General features: G+C 33.5%; 1 protein-coding gene across 1 annotated transcript in view; it reads right to left on the bottom strand.

Moving 5' to 3' along the window:
• EMB2369 (tRNA synthetase class I (I, L, M and V) family protein) overlaps nucleotides 1-24,417 on the bottom strand; it is a 257,898-nt gene that overhangs the window by 16,083 nt on the left and 217,398 nt on the right. The window contains exons 14-19 of the mRNA XM_089820739.1: nucleotides 21,189-21,266; nucleotides 21,010-21,111; nucleotides 20,653-20,825; nucleotides 20,328-20,505; nucleotides 18,733-18,810; nucleotides 18,363-18,494 (exon numbers count right to left, since the gene is read on the bottom strand). Coding sequence (XP_089676865.1) covers nucleotides 18,363-18,494; nucleotides 18,733-18,810; nucleotides 20,328-20,505; nucleotides 20,653-20,825; nucleotides 21,010-21,111; nucleotides 21,189-21,266 — 741 coding nt within the window. The remainder of the gene's footprint in view (nucleotides 1-18,362; nucleotides 18,495-18,732; nucleotides 18,811-20,327; nucleotides 20,506-20,652; nucleotides 20,826-21,009; nucleotides 21,112-21,188; nucleotides 21,267-24,417) is intronic.

Below are 24,417 nucleotides of genomic sequence, written 5' to 3'. Positions count from 1 at the left end.
TAAGATGCAGTCACAGGAGCTAACTCTTTGTTGTATTGGTACTTCTTCTTTCCTTCGGATTTTGAGGATGAGGGCATATCTTGTGTTGCAACATGAAAATTCCAAAATGTAAACACATCATTAAAGGATATTGATTCCATAAAGATGTCAATTCTAGATTAGCAACAAAGGATCTATGAAGGGCAAAATGCTCGGAGTATGAATCAAATACTCAAAGATCTTGTGTAATAATCTTTGAATGGCATATGCAAAGGCTGCAATATGATTTGGGGAGATGGAAACATGTGGGTGAAGGAGGAGTACTTATATAAATGCTTTGAGGAATGAAAGTGAGATGCATGGGAATGCGTGCAAATGTTAACTTTTGACTTTAAAAGTGTGACCTTTAGTCAAAATTGGGTTATTTGAATGCCATTACATGTAAAGTGATTTATGTGCAATCATGACTTGATGCAATCATGCAATAAGGTTCGAAGAATGAGATTACATGTAAATGTGGATGGAGAGTGAGATTACATGTAAATGAGGATGGAGAGTGAGATTACATGTAAAAGGAATGATGCACTTGGATGAAAAGGTGAAAATTGGAGTGAAGTGAAATGTACTTAAATTCTTGGGAAAAACTTGCAACTTCTTCCAAAAGAAGACAAGTGAGAAAGCAAACAAACAAACAATGAAAACAAACACAATGCAAACACATATCTTTGGTCTTAGACTCAAACATGTCAACAAGTAACTTGCTTTCAAGTGTAAATTTGAATTTGGAGTTTGGGGAAAATCCAAATAGGTGAAAATGAAAGTTCTCATCATATTTAATGGCAAAATGCACTTTTCATGGTATACCTTTGTACACGCGTGCAAAATAAAGCTAAAATATGCAACAAAATAGTAAGATACGCACGAATTAATGAGCAAGATTGAGTATGTCCACTTACTTGGAGATCAAAGAGCCAAAATAACAAGATTTATAGACTTGAAGACCAATTCTCTCTCAAATCCGGATTAACAAACAATTATTTGACTTCCTCCACACTTGCAAGCAATGGATGATTAATGAGCATTCAATGGTTGGATTTTGCATGAGAATGCCAAAAATGCAGTCAAAGATCACGAAAACATAAACTGTTTTTGAGCAAAACCGAACTGTTGGATTTTTTTGGAAAAAACGTGTTCTTGAGATGCAATATCATGAATCGTTTTTGTCATTCGAGAGAAAAAACACGATCTTAGAAATCAATAATATGGATCAAAATGCCCAAACGACTCTTCTTTGGTCTCAAAACACCACAAAATGTAGCAATTTTTGTAATGGCCCTTGCCAATAGGCCACTAATAACCACTAATATTGTGAAATTTCGTCAAACACTTGACATGCAAACTAAATATACTGCTGAAAATAAAATGCTGAATAAAGGAAATTGTTGTGCAGCAAATCTACTCAAATAGCTGATGTAAAAATAGTGCCAATATATTCATTCAATGATAACCAAATGCTTTTACATATGATATGCAATTTTCAACTCAGAGCATTACAACATGGCACATTACAAACCAACCCTTACTAGCTGAATGCATTGAGAATTTCTTGCAACTACAAACTGAAATGAAATAACTTGGATTGAGCAAATGTTGGAGACTGAATGCTGAAGATGAAATGATGAAAATGCAACTCCAACCTACCCTACAACTTGCTGACCATATGGCTTGTAGGTACAACCGTACATGTATGGACTGGTACGGCTCCTGGCAAAAATAAATGCTGGGCTGGAAGGTGCCGAAAATGGTATAGAAATAATAGCCAAGCTCCAAGGAAAATTCTCCCAAAAAATAAAAATCAAACTCCCAGCCAACAGTGAGATACAAGCAAAAATGTATGTCCAGGCCGAAAAATTGATCCCTGCTAGAAATGTCTGAATACCAAATACGCCCAACTTGAAGTAGCTGAATACCACTTCCAAAGTGCAATCCTTCAAAGGATATTTCACCTCCTCAGTTATGCAAATCCTTAGGAGTCTCCGTTCCTAATGATCAGATGACAATCTGTAGACCAAGATGGCGCCACAAATGCTCAAAGAGAAAAGTAGTGTAAACTCAAGTCATGGATGTCCAAATGAGAGGCCAAGCACGCTATTTATTCACTTTCCTAAGAAGCCACTAAGAACTTCTAAAAGTATCCATAAAATATTCTTATGAAATTCCTTTGTAATGCAACTCAACTCAAAATTATAATATTTTGGCCCCACATAACACATAAAATAAAAATATGATAAACCCCATCTCTCCAAGAGCAAAATAGACCATCCAATCCCCAAATAATCATCAGAATGACTCTTTCACCAAAATCATCTGCCTACGAGAGTCCATGATAGGCAAATTCACTGAAAAATAACATGTCACTAAAAAGGGGACATGACAATTTTTGCATGGATTCCGCTGTTTAATGCATAGAAGTGCCCAAAGAGGTAAAAACAACCTTGATCTTGGAGATTTCAAACTAGTTCATCGGCAGATTTGAAGGTTTTCTTACAAAAACGTGTTCTTGAGGAGCAAATGCATGAAGTTTTCCTCCTTGGAAGTCAAAAAACGGGTTCTTAGAAGGAAAATGCATGTATTGAAGGCAAATCACATTCTATAATGGTGATTGCATGTTTTAAAATACATCAAACTTGACTGACACAAATCGCACTGTAGAAGTGCATTTGCATATTTTAAAAACTTGTATTTTGGCTTCTATGTGCTAATTGCATTTCTTGGGAGTACATTACATGTTTTAAAAACTTGTTCAAACATGTCTATGGTAAAAAATCACACTCTCTGGAGGTTATTGCATATTTTTAAAAGGACTCAAATATGTATGTCTCACTCTTGGAGGGTCTTTACATATTTCAAAATACATGTATTTACATGTTTCAGTGTTTACAAATGCCCTTTTAGTTCAAGATCGTGGTCTCGAGAGGCATTTGCATATTTATATGTAAATGGGTTAAAAGACATATAAATGAACAACTTAAGCGAGCAATTAAGCACATGTCTAATTTATTTTTGAAGAAATATTATTTGCATAGTAAAAATAACATATTAAAAGAAAATATCATTTCAAAAGTAATATTTCACTTACATGTATCAAATAAAACATAAAGTTACTCCAAAAATAAATCAAACTATATAGTTAATATAGTCACTGAAGTGAAAATTTATAAAGCAACTCAACTTAAAAATATAACATAAAGTGCACTATAGTTACTTTAAGTGATAATTTTAAGTAATAAAATAACTTAAAAACATTACATAAAGTGAATTTATGTTATATTTTTCAAAAAGTGACTGTCAACATTAAAATATAACATGATTTTTTAAATCGTGTAGTTGCACCTGGAGAGTCCACTTTTTGGGCACTAGAATGATCATATCTTTTGATTGCTAAATCCAATTAAGCCCTAAGATAGATCCAATCAAAGGGAAAACTAAAAACAATGATTTGAGAAAAGCCAAAAGATCAAAAGCTAACAAACACACTCAAAAATGTGAAAAAAGGATGTTGAAGGCTTCAAAAATCAAGCACAGGCTCAACAAATAGTAAAACTAAAAACGGTTGAGGAAAGCCTTTAGTGAAAGAGTTCATTATATCAATTAGGGTCAATTGATTGATCAATGTTATTCAATTAAATAATGAACTAACTCAAAGAAAAACAAAACTAAGTTGAAAAAGTTTCATACTGTTACCTACATTTTGTGATGACAAAATGCAGGACAATAGCTGGCTCTGCCCTGGGAATGTTACTCGTTTGTTATTGGAAACAATTAGTGACATAGAATTCGATTCTCTAAGTACCTTTAACCACTCCATTAGGTAATACAGTTAGGCGATAACACTCGAAAACAAGAAACTATGTACAAGAGGCACTTATCTAATAATCATTGAAAGTAATGCTTTAGATGTTGGCCATTGTGAGGTAGTGGCATTGGTGTTCCATCACGATATGCAAGCCAGAAATTGCTTCACTTGCAATGTGATCAATTGTGAAAGGTCTTTGCCAAAGAGAATCAAGCTTGCCATGCATTCCTTTTGGTTCTCACCTCTTGTCCCAGAGTAGAACAAGATCACCAATTTGGAATTCTCTATACTTGGCTTTGTTATAAAAAAGAACTTTAACTTGTTGCTGGTGAGCAGCAAGTGTATCAACCACCTCTTTTCTGCATTCCTCCAATTGCTGAAGGAACATTGATCCCATATAGCAACTGAAAAGGGGACATTCCAATTGCCCTCTTTGGAGTAATTCTCTCAACCCACAAAGCATCGAACAATGCCTTGTGCCAGGTTCTTTGATTTGATTCAATCAACTTCGTCATGATAGTCACTATATTCTTATTGCTTGATTATGCTTGACCATTACCTTGTGGATAATAATCAGATGCATGTGCCAGAGTTATCCCATGATTAAAAAAATTCAGTCACTTCCTTGGAAGAGAAAGCAACTACATTGTCCGCAACAATTTTGTTTGGAACACCAAATGGTGAAATGATGCTTTGTTTCAAGAAGTCACAAATTATTTCTGACGTAGAGCCTTTCACACGAATGGCTTCTACCCACTTGGTAAAGTAGTCTATTGCTGCTAGGATGTGAGTATGACCCTTGCTTGAAGGTGGATTTATAGTACCAATGAAATCAATACCGCATTGCTGAAAAGTTTCTTCAATCACTATTGGCTTTAATGGTAAAGCAACAAGTTATTGTTTACCTACGAATTGTTGACACAATTTGCATTTTCTTAACCACGGATATGCATCTTAAAAAAGTGTGGCCCAATAGTATTGTGCTCTTAGAATTTTATGTGCGGTAACAAGTGCTAAGAAATGTCTGTCACAAGCTTGACTATGGAAAGAATCCAAAATTTGTACTTGTCGGTTTCTATCCACACATCAGAGAAAAGTTCTATCCATTGCAAGCTTGTAGAGACCATTCTCCAATAGGATGAAGCTAAAAGCTTTCAAGTTGAGAGTCCTCCATTCTTTGTATGTCAAATGCGAGGGACATTCTCCATAACTAAGATAATGTGCCATATCAGAATACCAATCATTCGTAGTACTGACAAATAAAGTAGTATGAAGAGAAGAAGGATTCTCATCTTCCACTTGCAAGAGTTCATTTTCAACCATAAGTTGACAGAGTCCTTTGCCACGAACTAGCTTAGTTGGTTGTATCTCCATATCATATTCCTGAATCTTGGCAATCCAATTTCTTCTTTACGTACCAAAGTCTTGTTGGATCAATATGGTCTTGATAGTGGTGTCAGGAACTAAAGCAATGATATGAGAGTTCAACACGTAGAACCTGAAATGCTTCATTGCTTTGACAACAACATATGCAGGTTTCTCCATTTGATTGTATTTCAACTCATGAGCCTTTAGGGGACAACTCATGAATAAAATAGGCAATTCAATGCCTCCATCATTTTTCTGCATCAAGATGGCAGACAAGGTATGCTTAGAAAAATAACTATACATGACAAAGCTTTTCATGTAGTCTGGACACACTAGAACAGGTGCATGTTCTATTGCTTCTTTGATTTTTGCAAATGCTGTCCTTCAAATTCATAATTCCAATGGAAAGCATCTTTCCCTTTCATCATATCAACAATATGACCAGTCTTTTCACCAAAGTTTGGTACAAATCTCCTCAAGAAATGCACCTTTCCAAAGAAAGAATGAACAGTCTTGTTTGATGGTAAAGATAATGCTTGAATTGCGTGTATCCTCTCTGGATCAATTTTAATACATTCTTTGGACACAATGTGTCCCAACAACTTGCCTTCCATTAGATCAAAAACTGATTTCTTGGCATTCGATGATACACCATGCTGTTTGAATCTCTCCAAGACTTGTTGGAGATGAAAGCAAATGATCTTGATGTGCTTTGGAGAAAACGGTCAAATCATCCAAATATACGGTGATGCTTTCATTGATGAAACCATCAAAGGAAAGATCCATTGCTTGCTGAAAAGTTGCTCCTGCGTTGATAAGATCAAAAGGCACTCGTCGATATGAAAATGTATCCCATGGGGTAGTGAATGCTGTCTTATTGTCATGTCCCCCATTTTAATATTTTCTTCTAAAAGGAAAATTCAACAAGTACTAAATAAATAAATAATAATAGACAATAATTATTATTCAAAACTAAGCAAATAGATTAATAATATCATTGATACAAAATGATATACTGAGCTTACAATATAGATAATAATAATTTATATATCGATAATAATGAATTAATTATAATAAATTACTATTAATTTATATATAAATAATAATGAATCAATTATAATAAACTATTATTACTATTAGATGATAATTTAATATATCATAGATGTATAATTACTAATATTGTTATCATATTATAGTATAAAATATATTAATATATCGTTCCTATCCCTAAATCAAATCAATACATATTGATTATATATATATATATATCAATGTCTCAAAATAAAGTTTATATTGATAATAAATTATTAATCGATCTACCGACTGAACACTTAGCATTTCAAACCACCATTATTAAAGATGTGTCCTTAACATAGCACCAAGTCACAATGTATAAAGGAACTAATTGATTTTTTTTGATTCACGAATGGTAATAGTGAAGGAAAGCATACACAGTTGAGTATTAGACCAAAAGATATCGCCTCCAGATCAATACAAATTCAAGAGCAATCAACCATCGAAGAGAAAAATCTGAAGCCACCAATGTCCGACAAACAGAAGGAGGCAGGTTCAGACACCAATCGCAGTGAGAAGACACATCAACATTGAAGAGGAAGGGAGGAGAAATAAAACATAGACATCCAAGAGAGAACGAAGGCAAGTCTGAGCCATCAAACATTTAAGGGCTATATCGTTAGGCATAAAAGCTTCATCATCAATTTCATCGAAATACAAGTCAAGAAGAAGGCAGTCAACGCAAGCGGAAAGGATAGGCATACAAACGTAAATCAGTGAGCCACATCTCATCACAAGGTGACGGTCAATCAGAACACAATAGTGTACACCTCCATCATATTTTGAAAAGATAGAAGGGTGGGATAATGAACAAGCAGACTAGGCCACACAATATTTGACCATAGATCATTTCTCATTTAGAGCATCAAATCAATCAGCACAAGCAATTGAAAAAACTAGTGTCAAGATTGAATATAAATTCCCATTTCTCTAGAATCGATATTTAGAGTGAAAGCAACACCATATGTTATTCTCCATTTAGAGTTGCAAGCAGGTATAGTTTGATTGCAACTGTAAAAATAGACAAAGGTCTAAATTCTCAGTCATTACATACAGAGGCTATAACTCAACCTTATACCATGAATAATAAATTGAGACACATAGTCAGGTTTAGCCAAGGGTATCATTAAGACATAAATGAAAGTCAAACGATATTCAATTCTAATAAATAAAATATTGTTAGGCAAACAAGAGGTAGACCAAATCATCATTCACAACCTTATAAGGAAATAATCAAACTCTTAATTGATAGAAAGAGAAGCTTTTTTTTAATAAGGCGAATCCTTAAAAGACTTCAAGAGTAGCATTTTTGCACAGGAGTGTCAAATTGTGAATATCTCGGAAGGACTACTAGCCAGGAGATTGTGAATTTCAGCCAAAAGGATCAAGGGACATTTCAATGGTATCAGAGCATAATCCCACCATCCTATGAGTGAAGGCTTATGGAAACTTACGAGAGAAGGACAAATAAAACTACAATGAATGACTTAGCAAATGAAGTGAGAACATATATGGCGCAAACCAACCAAACCAACCAAACTATATTGAATCAAATGAAAAAATCAAATCAAGCACTTCTCCAAGCATTGCAGGATATGGGAAATTCTATCAACAAGTTGAGAAGTCAACCCAACTAGGCAAGAGAGACTAGCTTCACTCACTCAAAAAATAATAACATGTTTTCTACAATTGGAATACCACAACCATCATTCTTACGCAGAGCAGAGCTACCGAGAGAAGAAGATGGAATAGAACAACCAATGACTAGGACTGAAGAAATTGCAAGGGCATTAAAAGCTCTAGAGCCTAACATTAGAGAACTGGTATCTTTCAGAAAATTTTGTGATGATAAATGAAGGGAGACATCTAGAAGGATTGTAAATGAAGAATTCAAACATAAGATTAACAAAATAAAGCTTCCACATTTTGATGGTTTAGAAAAGATTACACCATGCCAATGGTTAGAAAAATTAAATGCATTTTTTATTCTAGATCTCATGATGAAGGAAGATGCCTTGCAATTCGCTATAGTGCATCTAGAGGGAGCAACACATGATTGGTGAACCCATGGGTGTATCTCATTGGGACATAAAGACATAAAATCCTATAAAGAATTCTCCCAAAAGCTCATGAATAGGTTTGATGATAAGGACATCGAATGGTATTTGCAAGAACTAACTCAACTCAAACCAACTGAAACAGTGGAAGACTATGCTCGCAAATTTCAAGAGTTGTCAGTTACGGTTCCAGACCTTTCCCAAAAGAGACCCACTCATATATTTATAGAAGGATTAAAAGACTCCACTAGACACACGGTTAAACCGCATGAACCACAAAACTTGGAAGAAGCCATTAGAAAAGCAAAAATGGTAGAATCAAATTCATCAAAAGAAAGATCTAAGAATTTCTCGACAAAGACAAAGCATAGAAATGAAGACTCATGCAAAGACCAAGGAGAGAAAGAATGTTATTTCTGCAAAGGGAAATGGAGTAGAGGACACCAATGCCCAAGCAAGGAAGCCCAAATGCGAAAAGAAGATACATTGAAGAAAGGCATATGTTTCAGATGCAGAGGGCCTTGGGAACTTGGACATAAGTGTGACAAGAAGAGTCAACTCCATAAAATAGAAGTAACAAATAATGAAGAGACTTCAAACAAGAGTATGAACAGTGATCAAGAGAGTCTCAATGATATCTAATAGGATATGGGAATAGAGAATCATTGAAGCTTTGAGGAAGTTCAACTTTAATCATACCCTAACCAGGAAATATAAATATCAAACAATACCTATATGTACATATTTTATGATTGTTAATAAAAATTTAATATTCAATTTAAATAAAAGGAAAGAGTGGCAATTAAGGGAGAATTGCTAATGACACCCTGTTGTTAGCACCTCCCTAACAGTGCAATTAAGGGAGAATAGCTAAGGCACCTTATTGCAGTAGTATGTTAGGGAGAATTGTGGTAAGGACATCCTATTGCTCTATAATTAAGGGAGAACCACTAGGGCACCCTATTGCAGAAGTAATTGAGGAGAACCACTTCCAATTTGCACAACTTATTGTTTTTGCAATTTCCTCAAAGTTTACTAATTATTGTATTTGGTTTTTCCTCTATAAATATAAATCAGCAACTTCAAGAACTTTAAAATGAAAATATAGACAAGCAAACTGTAACTGAATGATATACTTGCATTGAAAACAACTAATTACATTAATTTCCATAATCCTTTACGATTCATTTATTCCAACAAAGTTGCAAAGAAATATAAATTTAATTCCTTCCAATGAAAAGAAACCTGATGTGAGCAGTTAGGAAGTCCCATGCAGCAGTTTGGGAATTGTCTTCAACACTTCCATGTTGAATTGCAAGTCACAAGGGTCTGAAGCAAACCCCTCCCCAGAGCTCGTAGGCCCTAGCAAATAATTGCCGGCCCTCTAATATAAAACACGAGATATCATGAATAGTTTGCAGGCCATATACAATGGCACCAACAACTCTCAAAGTTAACATAGGTGTATAAATTAGAATCCACGCCGCCAATAATGAAGCTCGCTGCTTATGTCACAATTCCGAGTTCAATAAAATGCTGCCATTATATGCAACCCTCAGAATCAATATCGTCCTCTACAATCAGCATTCGCAAATGCTAGTCAATTCTGATCACCACAGTTGGAGACATCCTTAGCCAATCTCTCCTTAGTCACAGGGACATAGTAGGGAGAAAAGAACAAATCTATTTGCAAATGGAATTCTTCAACCACTTTGAAAATTTGCTCTTTCAACAAAACAATAACTCCTAGCCACAGGAAACATAGTTACGGAGACATAATAAATATTTAGAATATCACAAGTCACTATACATCAGCAATGAATTGCCCACTCAACTTCAAACCCTTATACCATAGCAAGGACAAAGAAATCAAAACCTCAGAAAGCCACAAAGGCAACAGAAACAAATATATATTCAAGCATGTTTTTTTCAATGAAATAAGCTCATATTTATAATGCCTTTGTTGACAAAAGTTTCCAAAAGAACTCAACTTCTGAAATTGCGAAACTTTCGCAAATAACTCAACTCTTGAAACTTTCCAACTAACTCTTTTGGCAACATTCCAATGATAACTCAATCTTCAGCTTAAGTGAAATTATAAAGTTAAATTATAACTTTATAAATAGCCATTTAATTATTTAATAATAATTTGGCTTCTAAAAAGATAATAACTCCCAAAATACTCATCATTTAAATATGCTGTCTGAAACAGGAGTCATACCTATTATTTTTTCATGTGACCAAATGCACTTTCCAAAAATAGAAAGGGTCCATCTCGATCAACACCAACTTACCACAAATAGTAAGTACACAAAACTAAGCTCAAATGAAGTCCAATTTGAGCCAAACGAGAACTAATTTGTAGCTTAATGAGATGTGGAGAAGATAAGACCCTCCCAAGCCAAGCCACTACCACAGAAGACCCTATATCCATAATAATTAGCCTACGAGGATCACAATAATAGACTAATCCGTGAAACTCTGATGCCAACAAAATGGGTACATTACATAAGTAGTTGAGAGAGAACCGCTAAGGGCACCCTATCATAGTGATAGTAAAGGGAGAACTGCTAGGGCACCCCATTACAAAAAAAGATTATATCTATAGAGATCTTTGGATGAGATAAAGTCTCTCCTAAGGGTTAAATAGAGATGGACAACCTTAAAGAGATATCCATAGAGACCTGGATGAGATCATAAAGTCTCACCTAAGTATTATAAAGAGGGGTAGTCCTAAAGGGATATCCGCTGAGGCCTAAAGGTAGGAAAAAGTCTCCCTTAAGGATTAAAAATGCATACTAAAAAAGTATTGATACAAGGAAACACATAACAAGGAGCGTGGGAATATTAAGATAAGTTTGCTTCATTATTCTTGATATTTTAAATGAAATATTACAATTTTTTTTTTCAAATTATATTGTTGTTCTAACTTCAAGATGGATTTTTTGTTTCAGGGCCATAGAATTGAATATCATAACCACATTGAGAGTTTAGATTGCTTGAGGACAAGCAATTTTGGGAGGGAAGGACTGTCATGTCCCCCATTTTAATATTTTCTTCTAAAAAGAAGATTCAACAAGTAATAAATAAATAAATAATAATAAACAATAATAAGTTCTTTTTTAAATTTTTGGTAGGTAAGAGGCTGAAGCCAAGATTAATTATTATGTGTTGTGATTAATTATTATTATTATTTACTAAGTGCGAGTGGATCCAAACCCAAGACCTCTTCGATAAGAGGTTCACAATACCGTTGTGTTGAAGGCTCTTGCCTGTAATAGACAAGAATAATTATTCAAAACTAAGCAAATAGATTAATAATATCATTGATACAAAATGATATACTGATCTTAAAATATAGATAATAATAATTTATATATAAATAATAATGAATCAATTATAATAAACTATTATTACTATTAGATGATAATTTAATATATCATAGATATATAATTACTAATATTGTTATCATATTATAGTATAAATATATTAATATATCGTTACTATCCCTAAAGCAAATTAGTACATATTGATTATATATATATATATATATATATATATCAATGTCTCAAAATAAAGTTTATATTGATAATAAAATATTAATCAATATGTCAACTCACCACTTAGCATTTCCAACCACCATTATTAAAGACGTGTTCTTAACATAGCACCAGGTCACAATGTATAAAGGAACTAATTGATTTTTCTAACTCACAAATGGTAATAGCGAAGGAAAGCATACACGACAGAGTACTAGACCAAAAGATATCGCCTCCAAATCGATACAAATTCAAGAGCAACCAACCATCGAAGAGAAATATCTAAAGTCACCAACGTCTAATGAATGGAAGGAAGGTTCAAACACCAATTGCAGTGAGAAGACACATCAACATTAAAGAGGAAGGGAGGAGAAATAAAACATAGACAACCTGGAGAGAATGAAGGCAAGATTGAGTCAATAAACATTCAAGGGCTACATCATCAAGCATAAAAACTTCATCACCAGTTTCATCAAAATACAAGTCAAGAAGAAGGCAATCAATGCAAGTGAAAAGGATAGGCATACGAATGTAAATCAATGAGCCACATCTCATCACAAGGTGACGGTCAATTGGAACGCAATAGTCTACACCTCCATCATATTTTGAAAAGATAGAAGGGTGGGATAATGGACAAGCAGACTAGGCCACACAATATTTGACCATAGATCATTTCTCATTTAGAGCATCAAATCAATCAGCACAAGCAATTGAAAAAACTAGTGTCAAGATTGAATATAAATTCCCATTTCTCTAGAATCGATATTTAGAGTGAAAGCAACACCATATGTTATTCTCCATTTAGAGTTGCAGGCAGATATAGTTCGATTACAACTATAAGAATAGACAAAGGTCTAAATTCTCAGTGATTACATACAGAGGTTATAATAAATTGAGACACATAGTCAGGTTTAGCCAAGGTATCATTAAGACATAAATGAAAGTCAAAACGATATTCAATTCTAATAAAGACAATATTGTTAGGCAAACAAGAGGTAGACCAAATCATCATTCACAGCCTTATAAGGAAATAATCAAACTCTTAATTGATAGAAAGAAAAAAACTTTTCTTTTTAATAAGGCAGATCCTTGAAAGACTTCAAGAGTAGCATTTTTGTAAGGAGTGTCAAACTATGAATATCTCCGAAGGACTATTATCTAGGAGATCGTGAGTTTCAGCCAAAAGGATCAAGGGACATTTCACTTATATTGATCATCCTCATGGACTTCAATTTGATTGTAGCTCAAAAAGCAATCTAGCATAGATAACATTTCTAAACTAGTGATAACTTGTAACACTTGGTCCATGATTGGCAATGTGTAGTTATCCTTGAGAGACGTTTGATTAAGATTGCGTAAATCCACATAGATTCGAATTTCTACAATTCTTCTTTCTAACAAGAACTATATTAGCTACCCATGTTGAATTAGAAAGATAATACCTACTTCCAACATTTTTTGAATTTCAGCTAGAATGGTACCCAAAAGCTTTAGATTATATTGCCATTGCTTTTGGTGGAAGTGAGTTACGTCAAACTTAAGAGGAATACCATATTGAACTTCCTTAGGATGAAAAGATTTCAAATCCTCATAAGAATAAGCTAGAACATCTTTGTATTCACAAAGAAAAGTGACGAACTCCTTTTCTTCATGAGTATACCAGTTTCCAATGTTAACTACCTTTGGATCATCTTTAGTCCCAATATTTTATTTCTCATATTGTCCCAAGGAACTAGTCCTCATCTTCTATTGCTCTTTGACATACCCGTTATGCTTGTCAAATAGCTTTTCCAAAGAAATGAGACCTTTGGGAATCTTATTTCCTTTCAATTGAGTTACTCCTTGACCAGTATCAGAATTTTCATTAGAAATGATTTCATTTGGCACATTCTTGCCTCCTTCAAAGTACATATCATCAAATCCTTCCTTGGTTTCCACAAAAATTGATAATTTGAGTACCATCATTAAAGACTTTCCAATGTTCACAATTATCTAGAATAATTGGTTGGTAAACTAGTTGTATTTCATATATACCATCTTCAAAGTCTTGATGGGGAAGTAACAAAGTAGCTGAAACAAGTGAATCAGCTCTATCATTCATCTCGTTAGGGATCATTGAGATATTGAAGGCATAAAACAACTTAATGAAATCCCAAGCAAGGTCACGGTAATCTCTAAGTTGATCATTTTTGGCTTGACATTGACTTTTGACTTGACATACCACCAACTCAGCATCTCCTTTAACATGCAAGTTCCTAATTCCTTTGGCTTGCTCCATGTTCAATCTGCATATCAAAGCCTCATATTCAGCCGTTTTTTTAGTATTATGAAAGTGCAGCTTGTAGGAAAAAGGGAAAAATTCTCCTTTAGGTGAAATCATCACAATTCCTGCTCTAGAACCCATAGAAGCACAACTTCGATCGAATTCCATAATCCAAACATCATTGGAAGTACTCGAACTTACATCACAATCCATGAGAATAATCTTTCCTTCAAGAGAATCAGTAGAATCTGTGACTGAAACATTTTCCTCTTTCTTAAGAAAATTCATAGGATTATCTTCAGGAACAATTTCTCTTTCAACAGTGACTGGTAGTTGATTTGGAATGATAGCCTCTTCTAGATCTTTAGTAGCATCTTCAAATCTTTCAGTGTCTGAAAGAACTTTCAAAGTTTGTCCAATCCTCTGCAAATTCTGACACTTCATCGGCATGTAGGTAATAATTACTCATAATAGCTGATTCAAAAAGAATTTGAGCATGCAGATCATTAGATTTCACCACCACATACTTCGTTTCTCTCTCAGGGTGCAAAATTTGCATGATACCTTTGACAAGTATTCTAGCTTCACTCATATCCATATTGAGTTCACTACCCACATCCTTATAGAAATTACGATCAAGTAACATACCATAAGAAGTAGGTACGTCTGCAACCATAACAATTATTTTGATCTTCTTGTCCAAGAAGGATGCAAAGGCAAATTGAGCATCTTTGAATTGCCCTTTCAGTGGTACTTGCTTATTCTCCATAGAATAGCAACTACCAAAGGATTTTGTCAAAGTTAATCCCAAAGCATCAATAACCTTAGCTGGCATGACATTGTTAGAGGCACCACAATCTATACCATGAAACTTTTCATGGTATACCTTTGTACAAGTGTGCAAAATCAAGCTAAAATATGCAACAAAATAGTAAGATACACATGAATTAATGAGCAAGATTGAGTATGTCCACTTACTTGGAGATCAAAGAGCCAAAATAACAAGATTTATAGACTTGAAGACCAATTCTCCTTCAAATCCGGATTAACAAACAATTATTTGACTTCCCCCAAGCTTGCAAGCAATGGATGATTAATGAGCATTCAATGGTCGTATTTGGCATAAGAATGCCAAAAACGTGGTCAAAGATCACCAAAGCATAAACTGTTTTTGCTCAAAACCATTTTTTTTGGAAAAAATGTGTTATTGAGATGCAATATCATGAATCATTTTTGTCATTGGAGAGAAAACACATGATCTTAGAAATCAAAAACATAGATGATAATGCCAAAATGATTCTTCTTTGGTCCAACATGTGAACAATAATGCCAAGAAATAGACTACAAAAACTTCGTCTCAAAACATCACAAAATGTGGCGATTTTTGCATGGATTCCAATGTTTAATGCATAGAAGTGCCCAAAGAGGTAAAACGACCTTGATGTTCAAGATTTCAAACTAGGTCATGGGCAGATTTGAAGGTTTTCTTACAAAAACGTGTTCTTGAGGAGCAAATGCATTAAGTTTTCCTCCTTGGAAGTCAAAAACAGGTTGTTAGAAGGACACTGCATGTATCAAAGGCAAATTACATTCTATAATGGAGATTGCATGTTTTAAATTTTTAAAATAAATCAAACTTGACACCTCATGCAATTTGCACTCTATTTGCATATTTTAAAAACTTGTATTTTGGCTTCAATGTGCTAATCACACTCTTGAGCATGCATTACATGTTTTAAAAACTTGTTGAAACATGTCTATAGTGCAAAATTGCACTCTCTGGAGGTCATTGCATATTTTGAAAAAGACTGAAATATGAAAGTCTTACTCTTGGAGGGTCTTTACATAATTCAAAATACATGTATTTATGTGTATAAGTGTTTAAAAATGCCTGTTTAGTTGAAAATTGTGGTCTCTAGAGGAATTTTCATATTTACATGTAAATGGATTTAAAGACATGTAAATGAACAATTTAAGTGAGCAATTAAGCACATGTCTAATTGATTTTTGAAGAAATATCCCTTAAATTGGTTGAAAATAACATTTGCATAATAGAACTAACATATTATAAGAAAATGTCATTTCAAAAGTAATATTTAACTTACATGTTTTAAATAAAATATTAAGTTATTTCAAAAATAAATCAAACTATATAGTTAATATAGTCACTTAAGTGCAAAATTATAAAACAACTCAAGTTAAAAATAAAACATATAGTGTACTACAGTTACATTAAGAGATAAATTTAAGTAATAAACCAACTTAAAAACATAACATAAAGTGAATTTATGTTATATTATTCAAAAAGTGAATATCAACATTAAAATATAACATGATTTTTTAAATCATATAGTTGCACCTAGAGTCCACTTTTTGGGCACTAAAATAATCATATTTTTTGATTGCTAACCCCGATTAAGCCCTAAGAAAAATCGAATCGAATGGAGAACCGAAAACAATGATTTGAGTAAATTCAAAAGACCCAAGTTTAACAAACACACTCAAAAACGTGAAAAAAGATGTCGAAGGCTTCAAAAATCAAGCACAGGCTCAACAAACAGAAAGATTAAAAAACTTGAGGAAAACCTTCATTAAAATTGTTAATTATATCAATTAGGGTCGATCGACTAATCAATGTTATTCAATTAAATAATGAATTGAGAGTGAAGAAACTAAAGTTGAAAAAATTTCGAAACTAAAGTTGAAAAAATTTCGTACTATTACCTACATTTAGTGATGACAAAATGCAGGACATGTCACTGAAGAAAATGATAAGTCGTCAAATCTTATTATATTCTCTAGCACAGAAACATATACCTTGATAGTAAATATAATCCTTTAAATTGCTCCCCTTTAATATATTTAGACCAATCATGACAAAGAGAAGTTATTGACTTTGTTAAAGGATATCTGGATATAAACTTTTATTTCCAAACTAGTATATAAATCTGAAATGTGTAATAATCTCTCTGCAAATTTATCCTCTGATAACTTGTGCTGAAAATTATTTCCCAGTAACTCCATAGGATGGCAGGATTTTTCTCTTCGATACCACTGTAATATCCTACTTGAAATGCAACTGTGAAATTTATCGCGAATTCAACGTAGATGATGATTCGGGGCTGCGTCTAATCCAACAAGAAGAACTAGAGGGTTTGCATCCTTAGATCTTGAATCGAAGCAGAAGCTTCCTTATTTTTCCCAAGAAAAATCTCAAAACCAAATCAATATCCAAGCATACTGAAAAAAGCTCCTCATCCTTCTTTTATATTCAAAATGGTGACCCTTCAGCTTCCTTCTCCTATCCTTTTGTCTTTTTCCTTCTCGTCACCTTTACCCCACCTTAGAATATTAATTTGACCCATTTAATAAATTTGCATTAAGGTCCCTAAAGCCAAAATTGATATTTTGTGAATTTATCTTCAGATTTCCTAATGTCCCAAGAAGGGGACATTACAAATGCAAATGTCGATAGTTCTCAACTCGAATTTCTTTCTGTTTCAAATTAAAAAACTATAAAATCATGCAAAGGAAAGTAGGCATTCGTCAAGACTGCAAATCTGTATATTGGATAGATCACAAATGTGGATACTATACTTTATAAGATTATAGTTACAAATGACAGCATGTATCATTGATGATGCCAAACAAGTTTACGTAGACTGGCACTAAATATTCTGATTCCACGTACCACAGATGCATAATAGCCTCTAGGAAAGGTTCAAGTATCTAAAGCATGTAGGTGATATGAGGAGATCCCATTGATTTTATGAGCACCTTTGTAAGTTAACCTTAAAAGGAGGGGAGAGAATTAAAAAAATTACCTATCAATTTGGCAATCTCTGTTAATTAGCTATAATTATGTTAAGAGGTTTAAGTTACAGTGACAGCAGGGGAGAAGCATATGATGTCATAATTGTCAAAGAAAGTCAAAGAAAAACTACTAGTCACCAACAATTTTTAAAATAAATACATCATAATTATAAAATTTGATTAATGTATGCATATGAAACTATTAGAGAACTACATATCAACAAAACAGCTCTGCAAATAAAAATTCAAAAAACAATACAGATAAATTAAAATTAGAATTAATGGTAAAATAGTTTTAGAATAAAATAAAACAACTCAAATAAATAAAATAGTTTAAATCTGACACTTCTCAAATATTTTTTAAATAGATGCATTTAAGATATATATACTAAATTATTAATAAGTATACAAACCTTTGGCCAAGGCTCATATGCAAGTGAATCAGTATGTCCCATTCGCTGCCATAATTCTTCAGCTATATGTGGTGCACAAGGAGAAAGAAGAAGAACAAATTTTTCAAGGACTGATTTTGGCTGGGTTTCCCACTGCATATAGGAAAGAAGCGAAATGAACATTGACATTAGAATTTGATACATGAAAGCTTATTAACTTGTGAAATTTTTGTCATGAAGGGAATCTTAATAATCCCAAGGAGGGCATCTCATATTTTTGGACCCTTTCATATAAAACAAATATTAAGTTAATTCAATAAATAAACCTATATGATTAGATTTACAACTTTGCATATCCTCCACAAAAGTAGTTGAAGTTCATTGGCATTACCTTGTAAGCTGTATTAACAAACTCCATCATTGCAGCTATTGCAGTGTTGTAGCGTATCCCCTCTATTTCTCTAGACACCTGTAAAAAAGAATATTTAGAAACAAAGTTAACTAGGCATACAAACCTCTTCATTTTCCAAATGATAACATAAAATGTATTCCATGTGGAGACAACAAATAAATCCAGTTACATGAAATTAGTGAAATACAAGACAAACAAACAAAATAATAATAATTTAAAGATACTGAACTAGAAAGTTTTCATTGCAGGGAAAATATTCAATAATTTCTCTGTATCCATATTGTTCAAGAGCATCCAGCTTTCCAAGTCTCAACAATCCAAGAGATGAAACCCATCCAAAAAATCTAGAAGACTGCAGAATGCAGACAACAAGTTCAACAAGAATTTCCTTTACAGGCAAAACTCATAATGGTTTAGCAATGTTAACCTCAAAAAGTATTCTGGTCTGAAAATTATGGAGAATAGTCGCAGATCAATATTTAAACTGTACCTATGGTAGTCCGATGCAGTTTTGCGTAGGGAGATGCAGACGGTGCATTCCAAATGTTAAGTCTTTAGTATCAATGAGCAGTTTGATGGAGATAACAGCTGATTATTAGGAGAAAAATGTAGCCAAGTCCTTGTATATTGAGTGAGGCAGTGCCAAAACTGTTTATCGGGGTAGCAGCCGCAAATTTTATATGTTTGAATTGAGGTTTATGCAAGGCAGGATCTGTGGCCAGCTTTTAATCTATGTTTAGCGAGTCTTCATTCCAAATATTTGAGACTTGTCGAACATAAACAGGAATTCCCAACAAAAATACTGATTGGCCTGCAATTTGGCAATATAAATGCTTGCATTTTTTTTTCTGAATTTGTTTTGAAACTTGTCTGTCAGTTCAAGCTTTTTATTTCATCAATGAACATGCAAAGTATCTGCAAAACAAATGTGGAGTGAGATGCAACCACTGTTGTGCAGAACACCCAATTTTTCAGAGAAATTGCACACTCAATATTCTATTGCTGATATCCTCTATCCAATCTCACTGTGTTGTCATTTTGTTGTTGTGTGTGGACTCGTGACTGTTGTTGGTTCCACTGCTTTCAATCTCAGAGTTGAGCTTTTCAGCATTCATTTCCAGGAGAAAAGCTTCTTCATTTCTGGGAGAGGTTTTAATCAAAATCATTGAGCAATATTCCAATCCAATCAAATGTGGGTCTACACTCACTATACTTGCAGCCCTTTTTCACCAAGGGTATGGGGGTGCTTTGAAGCTACAATTGAGCACAAATGTGCATGATTTCTTACAGATTTTTATCATCTGTCTGATCTCTTCCATATAATGTAGCTCCAGCCTCCCAATCATGCCCTGTGACTATTTTTGTAGCTGCAAAGTGAACAGTGCCCATTGCTGAGCAGCTTCTATTTTTGAAACACAAGCTTCAACTAATTTGTAAAATTACAATATACATAAAGCTTGTAAGTGAATCATATTGTGAGTACAAAAAGATGTTAGGCTTCATCAGTAATCTATTATTACTCTAAATTTAACTGGGATTTCACAGGTTCAAAAGAATTCACTGTGTAAACTTACCTTTTGAATACACTGATGGAGACATCGAAGTTGACCATGGCTTGGTTCTACGTCCACTGTAACTGTACCTTCTTTATATGATCCGTCTGTTAGAGGAGGACCAACTAACAATCGCCAAGTTCTACCTAGGAAGCGATGAACTCCTTCAACACCATTAGTATTCCATATTTTCGTATCCCTGAATTTGGGAAAGGACTGGAGGGTCAAAATATTGTAGTCTTTTGCCAAAATTACACTTTGGCCCTTAGAAAAGATTTTTTCAAATAAAACTAATGAGGTTTATTCTTAGAACAAAAGTATTCATTTTTTATTGTACTGAAAGTACCTTAGAGGGCCCATAAACATTTCATACAATCTAAGTGAATCAGCCCCATAATCATGAACAATATCATCTGGATTTATCACATTTCCTCGACTCTTACTCATCTTGTATGCTCTAGCATTGAGACGAATACTTTGATCATTTTTCAAGACATAAGTATCTCCAGATTTCAAGACCTGTTGTTTAGCATACAAACATGTGGAACTGGAAATCATTATAAATATCTGGAAGAATAAGTATCACATTCAATTCTCCATTTCTACATATATTTCTACTTCAAAATCATGCCTGAAAGTAGTCAGCAGGTAAAGTATGAACTGAATAAAGTTATTTTTTTCTCAACTAATTTGGGTTACTTACCTTGTTCTCTTGTACTTTCTCTTGATGGTAACTACTTTCATCATCAACCAAATCAGCAGATATCATATTCCCTTTCTTGTCTATGTATGCTGTATACTCAACCTACAACTCCATTCACTGATCATTTTTATTTCATGAGGCACGTCAAATGTAAAAATACAAGATGAAACATAACATACCTCTCCAAGAATCATCCCCTGATTAATAAGGCATTGAAATGGCTCTTCAGTGGAAACTATACCAATGTCATACAGTACCTGTAAATTAGAAGGAGATAATAATTGAAAGCACTCTCCTGTAGAGAATTTTGTCTATTGGCAACAATGAATTGAAACGTCTCAAGTCACAAGTCACATTTCCTTGCTAGATGTAGAGTTCAAAGGATAAATAAAGCCTCTACAGATTGTAGTTTAAACCATTTACAGTACATTTCTATACAGTATATGATGCTTTGAAGTATATTTTTAAAACAAATGAAGATTTATAAAAGAGATATCTTGAAGAACTCCAGGATCAAATAAATATTGCCAACAAAAGTCAGAAAGTCCAGCTCTTCAGCCAACCAAAAATTATATTGATTAAGATTTAACAAAAGAATTGTGTCAGGTGCTAAACCACAGAATGAATGATTGTTCATATGCTCAATCTAAGTCTGTATGTTGAAATATATTGTGAAAATTAAAGGATAACAGCTAGATAAGGAGGGCTAATCCATGATTTAGAACATATAAGGGCATATATCTTTTCTTTTCTTTTCCTTTTAAGTTCAGTGATGTTAATGACGATTAGATTTATCTCAGATCTGGATTGTATGTCTTTTCAATTTCAGAATGTAATTCTTACTAATCTTTGTATCTTACTTGCAGGTTGTAACATGAACAAGACAATAATCTCTCTCAAATATGGTGGGAGATACATAATGTTTCAGATTTGTAATACTGATTTCTGAATATGAACGATAGAGATCAATTTCCAGATTGTTTTGCACAAATAGATTTTGGTGCTTACCATATCCATCAAGCTTGAGTATATATATAATTTAAAGGGGTACAATGGTGGATATGCATGTCTCCACCAAAAGTGGAGACATGTCTATCCATCATCGTGTCTCTTCATAACTCATGCTAATCAATCCAATAATAAACTCCGATCAGCACTTATATAAACCAATTCATATATTAAATATAATCATGATTTGTTTATTATCTTCAATTAGTAACGTCTGTTAATCAGATGTAAATCTAGTCGCCGTAGTTTATCGATGACAAGTATGACTGTTAACTCCAAAATTTTGCACCCTATTGCTAAGGTCCTAAGACTCCAGCAATTTTGGAGTAACATGGTATCAATTAGAGGTTGTGGGTATCCTATGATCTGATTGAAGCTTCGGGTTCTAGGTTGGTTCCTATCTGATTTTGTATGATGAATCACCTAATTATCAAAACTAAGGAAAACTTGTGAGGGAAAGAGGTAGAGAAGTACTAATGACTTGAAATATTACACAGATAAAGAAAAAGGGTGATACACAAATTAATTTGATTGAAGCAAATAACTTTCCAAGCACAATCTAACAGCTTGCAGCATTCTAAACACAGATACAACTCCTGGTTATATATTTTGCAGATAAGTATTTCAGAGGAAAACTCAAAACCTAAAAATATTAAAAGGAATTAATCACAATCAATATCTTCAAACACTTGATATAACCCCTGACCTATGCATAGTACTTCAAATCATAAAAGATGTAGAATGAGACATAATTTTAAGGTTTCTAACAAGAAATACAAGAAAACGACATCAATCACTATCAAAGCATACAAGTATAACTCTAGAAATAGATTCAAAATAAGTTGTATAAACTGTCACAGTATCTGAAAATACATGGTAGAAATCTGATACAGTAGGATGATAAACACAATGCCTGAAATACAAAGGCTCTTCTTCCCAAACGCTGAACCCCTTCTCCAAAAACTGAACCTCTTCTCCAAACAAAAGACAAGTACATAACAAATTCCAAACTCAACCACTTTCCCAAAAATCAGGAAGTGAGGGTTTGGTCTCAGAGAATATAGTTCCAAATATGACTCTAAGAACTTCAAAAAAATTCCAAATGTTGCCCAAACTCTTCCTTTGATATGTATCTAGGATGACTGGTCCAAGAAAACTCCAAAATCACCTCAAAAATCTCCTAGAATGACTTAAAACTTAAAAGTCACCAGTTAGACTCAAAGCCTCAAAAGGATAACTAGGACAATTGGCAACTCTGAAATGCCAGCACTATAAAATCATACAAGGAGACTCTAACTGGTAATCTGAAACTGAACCTTAACTCCTTAATCTAGGCCATTAGAATGCCACCTCTCTCTTCGGAACACCTAGTTAACAAAGGACTCCATTACTTCTAATTTGAATATAATTCAAATTTCCCTCTTTATCATTTTGTTGCACCAAATTTATTATTTTAAATAATTGATTTATTTAATATCATTTATATAAATTAATAATTACATTTATACATTCATGCTAAAATGATAACATTTTTATTCACATAATATATAACTTCAAATGAATAAAGTTACAAACTATGAAAAATAAATAAAATGCTCCTTGAAAACATTTATATGCGGACCCAAAAAGAGATTCCAATACAATAAATGATGAAATAAAAGTGAAAGACAGTCTTTTTTGGGTCATCAAATGATCTGGATCTTAGACAAAGAAGATAGCAATTTAGGGTTTGGAAAACCTAGCCACTATCATGGAGGTTCTGAGTATTGTTTGCATCTCATGGCCTGATTTTTTAGTATTTGTTGTTGGTTCTGAATCTTTTGTTGTAGTTGTATTTGCTGAATTTTTTCTTGCGAATGAATTTGGCCTCATTGTTGCGATTACACATGATTTGAAGTCTATTCTTCTTCCATGATTTTCTGGAGTTTCACCTTTTGATGTTGAAGCCGCTACTGGGTTGTCTGTTACATATGTCCTTCTTGAGGTTGTAAGTTATCTTTGGCACTATTACTTTCCATCATTGACATCATTGTCTGTGTTTTTACCGTATTTGTTGAAGCTTAACTACAGTGGCCATTTACTGGGCTTCTCTTGCCATGGCTGTTCCTTATATTATCAAAAAATGGCTTCATCTGGGTTTTTCTATCTATAGATCTAGCTGTGACTGTGATGAATATGTAGATCTTCATAATAACTTTAAGTGTTTCTATTGATGAATTGGAAGCTTTCTACCATGAAGGGTTTTGATCTCCTCTACAAATCTGAATGTTTTGAACTTTCTAAATCAAACCCATTTCACCTTTTATCATGGGTTTTCATATAAGCAACTCCATTATTTGGCTGAGCATGACATTTTCTAATGTGATTCTAATGTGGTTTCACGGGTGCTCATGAGACACA

Source organism: Cupressus sempervirens, chromosome 3, assembly GCF_028749045.1.
Source record: "Cupressus sempervirens isolate cs-2001-9-10 chromosome 3, ASM2874904v1, whole genome shotgun sequence".
In the NCBI taxonomy this organism is placed as follows: domain Eukaryota; kingdom Viridiplantae; phylum Streptophyta; class Pinopsida; order Cupressales; family Cupressaceae; genus Cupressus; species Cupressus sempervirens.
The sequence above is the reverse complement of the archived record's forward strand: the minus strand, read 5'-3'. Positions and strand labels throughout refer to the sequence as shown.